At 43.1% G+C, this 8,366-nt stretch overlaps 1 protein-coding gene across 7 annotated transcripts in view; it reads left to right on the top strand.

Annotated features, from left to right (window-relative positions):
* LOC310834268 (acylphosphatase-2-like) overlaps nucleotides 1–7,787 on the top strand; it is a 32,784-nt gene extending 24,997 nt beyond the window's left edge. For all 7 annotated transcript variants that reach the window (XM_083717819.1, XM_083717821.1, XM_083717820.1 and 4 more), the window contains 4 exons: nucleotides 23–221; nucleotides 2,415–2,431; nucleotides 3,583–3,692; nucleotides 7,150–7,787. In XM_083717819.1, the coding sequence (XP_083573945.1) occupies nucleotides 167–221; nucleotides 2,415–2,431; nucleotides 3,583–3,692; nucleotides 7,150–7,264 (297 nt within the window). In that variant the 5' untranslated portion in view covers nucleotides 23–166 and the 3' untranslated portion in view covers nucleotides 7,265–7,787. The remainder of the gene's footprint in view (nucleotides 1–22; nucleotides 222–2,414; nucleotides 2,432–3,582; nucleotides 3,693–7,149) is intronic.
* Nucleotides 7,788–8,366: the final 579 nt, after the last annotated feature.

Raw genomic sequence — 8,366 nt, 5'->3', positions numbered from 1 at the left:
TCTTCCTCTTTCTTTTTTCCAGGTAGGCCACATCTCCTGGTTCTCTGCGGCTGAATTTAGTAACACAGGCTGGCCAAACTGACTGCAGTGTGAAGCAGATCAAATAGCACACCCTCCTCCGTCTCTGTGGAAGCTCCTAACAACTGCCCGTGGTCTGCACTGAACCATGGCTGCTTCTGTTCTCTGGGCAATCGACTATGAGGTTTATGGGGAAGTCCAGGGTGAGTCCGTTTAGTTTTCCCCACCCCTTGTACTGCTATTGTGCTGCTCTGGGTGGGATTTTTGTGCATGGGCTATGGAGATGGTTGCTCAGTTCCCCTGCAGCTCATGCTGCAAATAGTATAGCCCTTGAAATAAGATGCTAGCAGCAGAGCCCTCTCCTCCAACTGCAGAATCTTTATTCGGCTCTAACTGCAGCTAGGTTGGCTGGAGCTGCTGTGCAGCTAGAATGACAGTCCGCAAGGACTCCAGAGGAACTTAATTGAAGCTAATACACACGGGGTGTATATGGAGGAGACTAATTGGGAACATTAATGCAATTGGGTGTTAGATCTGCATATCCTAGAGCACAGTAGGAAGGTGCTGTATCTTTGCGGTGTGGAGATCTGGGCCATTACAGGGAGGGAGGCTGAGCATCCTTGATTCAACCTCATTTACTTGATTTAATCCACTCCCCCACCCCACTCTATTTAAAAAATAGCAATTTTGTAACGTGATCTGTAACATTCAGGATGCAGCATAGCCTAAGCCATCATAGTACAGAAATGGGAACTCGAAAGAGCTGTTTCTGTGGCAAAAAAGGAAGAAATTTGGGTTCTTGTGCTGCATCCTTTGTCAGGTCTTAGTGACAGGATGTGGTAGGTTTGCCTTTTAGACTGTCAGCACTTTGAAGTGCAGGCTAGAGCTAGTTTCACATTATCAGTCATACAATGGGCAAAAAGATTATGTTACCTCTAGGCCCTAGCTATTAGCTGAGTTACTGTGATTTAATGGAATGTTCAACAATATCCTTGCAGGATCTAACTGCTCAAATTGAACATGTACGGTATGCTAAAAAAGAATGCAGCTTCCATAAGGGAAGATGATTTTGAATGGAATTAACTTCACGTGGGACACACCAAAAAGAGATGTGTGCTGTTGAGAGAAAGGGCGTAGGCAAACAAAGGTGCTGGGGGGTGGGTCAGGGAACTAAGGGGGAAGTAAGGCTACAGTGGTGATAGGAGCAAAGTTTCAGATTGAAGGGACTCCATTAACTGCCAAGTGGGTCATGATTTCATGGGTAAATGATAGGACAGGGAGATTCAGGTGGCAGTATAACACTTAAGAACAAGAAGGTGAAGATTAGGATGTGCTGGATTGACACAACAATATATCCTTTTCAGTAATAAAAAATGACAACTTACCACTAAAACAAATAAAACATATATTTTGAGAGCTAGAGTTAGCACGTTGGGGAAGTATCAGGGAGGCCCATGTTCAAACCCTATTCAGCCATGAAGCTCATTGAATGACCTCGGGCCAGGCACTCTCTTAACCTTTCCAGGGCTGTGAGGGCAAATAGGTGGCAAAGGACGTGTGCTGCCTTGAGCATCCTGGAAGAAAAGTGGGATAGAAGTGTAATAGGGAATAAACTAATATATAAATATCAGGAGGAAAGCTGGGGAAATCAGGCATAAAGATTGGAACACAGCTTGCTGAAGGCAAAAGCATAATCACCACTAATGAGAAAGTATTAAGTCAAGAATGAAAGTCAGTATTTGACCAGTCAAATAAAATTGTGGGCAACCGACCATTCAAATGTTATCAAATAATCAAGCATTAAAAAAAACAAAACACACCAATTTATTAGAATGGGGTGGGGGGGGGCAGTGAAGAAGAAGAGAAGAATTCCAAAATCTATATTAAGGCAATATATATGAAGATTACAAAAATATATTACATATATTACATATATTACATATATATGCTAATTACAAAATCTGCTTTCCTTCAGAGTGAGGGACCAATCCCTCACAGATGTGTCACTAGATCACATGGAAGCATAGGCCAGTTAGCAATTGTATACTTGCAGGTGTGATAAATACTTGTGTGTGTCCTAGGAGTTCCCTTTCCAAAATCCCTAAAATTTCAACACATTGTTGGTAGTTGAAGCCACATGGCTTGATTGGGAAGAGAGAGACAATGTAACACAGCCTGTTCATTAAGGAGGTGTGCCATGAGGAGTGCTGGTGTCCTGCTAAATATCTGGCTGCCCACTGTGAGAACAGGATGCTGGACTAGATGGGACACAATCACTACTGGAGGGAACAGAAGACTGGATTATAGATACACTAAATATGTAGCTATAGGACTTTGATTGTTGATACTTTGATGAATATGATCGCTGACTGACTTCTCTTTCTTTCATCTTCTAGGTGTCTTCTTTAGAAAGGTAGGATATATCTGCGTGTGAGATATGGTGAGGCATTCTACAGCCAAATTGTAGTGCTTAAGACTGCAAAGGCTGATGTTTCTGCTTGGACAGTATATTACTGGAATAGCTGGAGAGAGCACTTCTCAAGCCAGCTTCCGAAACTTGTACTCCTCCTGTATACAGGTCCAAGTCTAGTGTAGAGTAATGGATACCCAGAGAAGGTGCCCATAGGAGCAGAGAGGAGAGTATGGCACTTGGAAGCAAACTCAAGCAAACTAAACTGTAGAGAACAAAGCAGTCTGACTCCTGACTTGCTAGTAGCAAACATCAATGTCAGTGTGAACCTAGGGGGTTTATATACCTCTTCCAGCCAATGAGATGTCAAGACTGGGAGGCAATCAGGGCCTTAGAAATCTCTGTAGGAAGAGAGAAAGATTTCATTGCTGTTGATGTTGCGGGTTGCTTGGTTTTGCCATAGTAGTACTGTTGGTTTTGTTTCCACCAGGGTACAAACAGGCAGAGATATTATTTCATTTCATTTTTTTCATTTCACTTTTAATTTGTATACCGTCTTTCTATTTAACAATACCCAAGGCGGTTTACAAGCTGAAGAAACAAAGAATGTACACCTTATAACAATCTAATCCAATACGAAAATGTGATAATAAAACATAACTTTAAAATAAGCAACTTATATCAAATAAAGTAATATTCAACAATCCATTAGAATAGTATAGAATAATATTAACTATCAGCATATAAAAATTAAACAGAAATCCACTCTTAACAATTATAATAAATAATTTCTAAACTATAATCAATAAAACAACGGCAAGTCACAGTGCATAAAATAATAATAATAATTCAACAGGTACTATGCACATCTGCTATGGGGAAATGAAGCAGAACCCTAATTATACTTCTTTGTTCACTTTGTTCTATCAACATTTCCAAGAATGAAAACATTTGCCCATCTGAAAAGAGACCTCACAGAGCATATACCACTGACTGAGCTTCCATGTCACCCGGCATAATCACAAAACTCAGTGAAGGCTGCTCACTCATTCAGCCACCAGTCATCAAATGAAGAGACTGATCAATGTACGTGCCATTGAGAATCAGCCTTGCAAGCTTCCCTGACCACTCTCTTTCTGGTTTTTTTTCACCAGTACACAGAAGAGCAGGGGAGGAAGTTGGGAGTGGTTGGCTGGGTGAAGAACACTGCCCATGGGACAGTGACCGGACAAGTGCAAGGGCCCAAGGAGAAAGTGGAGATCATGTAAGTATGTGAACTGGGCTCCTTCAGCAGTGGCTGAGGGAAGGGCTGACCTTACAATTAGGCAGCTAATTCGGTTGTTATGAAAGGGCTGCAAATTATGAGTTATTTAATATATTGTTGCTATTTTTTTCTACTGCCTATGGGATTTTCTGTATTGGGTGCTAAAATAACTTGGCCAGCCTTGGATACTATGCACTTTGACTTGCAGCTTCAGGGTCTGTATTTTGGGGATTGAGTGAGGGGTGGTGTCAGCTAAGCAGAGTATAAAGGGTTAAAGGGGAACCACTTAATTTGCTTAGCTGGCTAGAAAAGGTCAGGGTGAAGGAGAGGGGGAGAGGGACACAACTTCCTGCATCATGCGGAATCTGCTTTGTTCATGGCATTAACAAGATGGAAGCTGGAGACAAACCTTGGAACACGAGCTCCCCATAAAATCCAAGACTTGTTGCACTTGATCATAGACAGAGCACCCTGAATCCACCACAACAGGTCCCATACATCTATGTTTCAACACTGACACTTTATGTTACTCAGCAGAGTGAGGCACAACGCATTGGGCATGTAGTACCGGTATATAGATGTCAGGCAAACTCCTTCCTTAACCAGAGTCTCTCTTGAGCCATCTCTTTTTTTGTTGTTGTTAAATATCTAGTGCCCTGCCTGAATACAGAACTAATGTACCACTTCAGGTGAATAAACCTCCCCATTGAAAGAGACAGGGCAAGATTTATAGCAAAGTTCAAAAGCCTGGTCTTTGTTATGTTGAAAATTAAATTGCAAAGGGAGAAACGAGGGGGGAGCATTTCATCTTAAAAGTGATTGTCATGGTTACTTGTATATTCTTTCTAATATCCAGAGATGTTGGTGCTGCTGTGATCTGAAACATGGGAAGTGGGGTGACTGCCCCCTTGTCCTTCCAAAATGGCATCCCTGGTTCTTATCTGGAGGAAAACTGGTGGGATGAAGAGGGATAAATGGCCTGTAATAATGGCTCCCATTATCCTTATCTGAAGAGAGCCCTGCATTGGCAATCTGTACAGCCTTCAGTCCCACTCCACCCCTCCCTCCCCTCTCCATCTGAAGTGTCTAAATAGGGCACCTCCCCAGACTCTCCCTCAACAGTGAATTGACACCCTGTAAATTTGGGACTTGGGTCAGCTTGCAATTAGGAAGTTGGTCCAGGAGGAGACGGAGAAAATTGCTTTATGAATTTGTGAGCAGCAGCAGCAGCAGCAGTGGGTGGGGGTGGGGGTGAAGCAAGGGAGTGGAGAAGGGGGTGGGGAGAGGGATGGTGCGCTCCCAGGGCGACCTTGGGGGTTTGTGGTGATGGTGAGACAGCTTCTCTAACAACGGGCTCTGTCACCCTCAGAGAGATGACAACCAGAGGCAGTTTCTATAGCGACAAGTCTTCCCCCCATCACCTTGAAGTTACATAGAGAGAGGGAACATGCAAGGAAACTGGGGCAGTATCCATAGCAACCAGCTTCTCCATTTCTTCCACCTTCATGTCTTTGAGGGGGGAGGGGGAAATTGGGGCCGCTTCCATAGCAACCATACTACTCCATCCCTTGCAGGAGATAAGCAGGAGTGAGATAATCCATAGCAACATGTATTCCACCACCCCACCCCACCCCGCATTTACTCTCTCCTCCTCCTGCTCTCTTTTTTTCAGATCCTGGCAGGGAATAACAAAGCAAAAGTGTACAGCCATCTATTGAGCCCCCACCCCTTTTCAATTAGGGTTCAGGTGGGAATCTGTAGCGCCCACACACACGTGTAACCCCCCTCCCCCCCGATATGCACTCACTTCAATTTTTGAAATGGAAGAACAGCTGAGTAAGTTTATCGTGCGTGGGCAGTGTTTGAACAGCTTTCTTTTTCGTTAACGGGAGAGCTTCATTCATGGGTTCTTTGGATTTTTTGAGGATGAAAAAGCTTTCCTCCAGGTTCCTCAGATGCTTCCTTCCTAACTAAACAAACAAACAAACAAACAGGTTTATTATTTTTTTGCTGAATGTGGGCAACTATTTCTCATTAGAGGCTGGGTAAATTGGCACTTGGCAGCTTACGGTACATTTTAAACCGAAACAAATATATTCTTGTTCCGCCTTAAAGACTAGCAGTTTTATTTTGGCATAAACCTTTGTGGATTAGAGTCTGCTTTGTCAGATGACCATAGGCCTGGAAAGCTTATCCCATAATAAAACTGTTAAAATTCCCAGCAGATTTTTTGAATGTTTCTAGAAAGGTGTTTATTGTGGAATATATTTCAAAGGCATGCAATGGTGGGGTGTTTTCTGTTTGTTTGTAGAGTCCACATGATGGCATGAAAATGCCCCCACCCCCATTAATCTGGATTTACCCTTTCCTGGAAAAAACCTGATACTTAAAAAAAAAAAGAAAACGCAGTTGCCAGTCACCTGTTTGTGATATCCGAACAACCTACTTGCAATAATAGTCTGAATTAGTCCTCAGTCTGCAAGCATTTGTGTGTTCTTCATACTGCAACAGACTAAGGCAGCTACCTCTCTGGAAGCAGTTACTTTAAACTGAATGCTCACTGGGTCAGGGGCCTATCTTTTTAGTTTAATCAGCAAAGCACCACATACCTCATAGACATTGTCCAGCATATTATTATTCATCTACGACATTGGTATACATTATGCTTTTCGACCATAATGGTTTTTGAAGTATTTCAAACTAACAGTGCAACAGTAATAAAAATAATGTAAAATACTAATTTAAATAATTTAGAACTATCACGAGCTAAAGGAAGCAAAAGAGCAAACAGAAGAGGAAAACAGTTATGGAATATGCTCCAAACTGGAAAGGCACAGCAAAGTAGAAAGGTCTTTATTCCCCTTGGAAAGAGAGAGAACATACTAGCCTAATCTCAACGGGGAAAGGATTCCACTGTTTTGGGGCAACTATCGAAAAGTCCCTGCTCTAACTGTTCAGGATATGAGCCTGATTGAGCCCTAAATTTGGAGTGGGAAATGAATTTATTCTGCCCAGATTGGCTAGTCACTGTGTCATGAATCTACCCTTCATCTGCCCTGGCATGGCTGAGTTTCTTGTGTCAGATGGAACCATTTGCTCCATCTGAATCTTTATTTAGTGTACCTAATGCAAGAACATAAGAAACGTTCTGCAGGATCAAACCAAAGGCCTTCAATTCTCATAGCAGTCAACTAGATGCCTATGGGAAAGTCCCATTCTTTCTAGCAGTGAGAGAGAGAGAGAGTCTCTCTCCCTCCCTCTCTCCCTCCCTCTCTCTCTCTCTCTCTCTCTCTCTCTCTCTCTGTGTGTGTGTGTGTGTACACACTAGATTTGATTACCCTTTGGTTCCGTCAACAGCCATGTTCCTTTTATGACCATGCAGAGAGCACAGGTGGGACTGAAAGAGAAAGGAGGGTAGCATGGGTTGGTTGTTAATTTGTTTTCCTTTCCTCCGTAGGAAGAACTGGCTACGCAGCGTAGGAAGTCCCATGTCTCGTATTGACCAGGCTGTGTTCTCCAATGAGAGGGAGATCAGCACCCTTGAGTTCCAGTCCTTCACCACCAAATACTAGAACCTGCTGGCTGGTCAGGATGGGATGTCCACCTCCAAGAACAAGGAGGGATACTCCACTCAGAAGGAAGCACCACTGTGCAGCTGTGCTGCTGATGACCGAATCTGACTGTGTTCTAGGCCTATGGCACTTCAAGTACCCTTTTGGATCCTTCCAGCTGCTAGCTATCTGGAAAGTACCAGTTGCCCACTGGTGTCTATAAAGAGGCTGTAAGCTTTTTTGTTGCTTTCCATCACTTATGAGGGGGGCAGAGGCAGAAAAGAGAAAAATCAATTGGTGGGGCCTTGCCTACATCCGTCTCTCCAGGAGGCCTTCCACAATGTTATTTTCACAATGTGTTCACGAGCACTATTGGCTGGTTTTCGAACCCTCTTTTGGACAACCATAGGGATAAAAGGCTTTTGAATAACAGGTAGCTCCTCAGTTACACACTTGCTCACTAGAGCCATGCTGTTCTCCCCTTCACATCAGTGCCCCACTCAGAATAATATTGGCTCATTAAATATTACCTTAAGAAAGAAAACGAATGGCCTCTTTTTTGGGGGAGTTGGGTAAGGTCAGGTGTGGGCAGGACATTCTTGGATAAGGAAGATAATTTATGTTTCCGGAAAATCTTATTGAAAAACCTGAAGATAAGAGTTAGGAAGCAGAAGGTGAGTGGGGGAATGCAATGGTCTAGTTTTGGCAACATGCAGGCCTTCCCCCGTCAAGGCGTGGCCTGCTTTTCGACACATTAAGGCTCAGCTGTGTTATATATTTTTCTGAATAAGTAATGTACTTTCCCCTTTCTTCTGTGCTGCAACTAAAATGCAGAACCTGCATGCTTTTGTGAAAGAGTTATCCCCATTCTGATAATCCTATCCACGCCTTGGAATATCTGTATGCTAGGACACAAGCGTCTTTGTGCATCCCTGCTTGCGCCAGTAAAACATACTTTGGTAATTGTGCATAGTTTCCTGCAACTACTGGTTTGCTGGTGCTTTTGAATTATGGAGAACTTAAAACTATTCACTACAATGTGAAAAGGAAAGAAATATCAAAATGCCGCAGTGTACCTGTGCCAACTGGTAAGTGATGGTGGTGAGCAGTGTTGGCCCAAGCA

The sequence above is a fragment of the Podarcis gaigeae genome, assembly GCF_964106915.1.
Source record: "Podarcis gaigeae genome assembly, chromosome: 16".
In the NCBI taxonomy this organism is placed as follows: domain Eukaryota; kingdom Metazoa; phylum Chordata; class Lepidosauria; order Squamata; family Lacertidae; genus Podarcis; species Podarcis gaigeae.
Note: the sequence above shows the minus strand (reverse complement) of the source record. Positions and strands in the feature narration are given on the sequence as shown.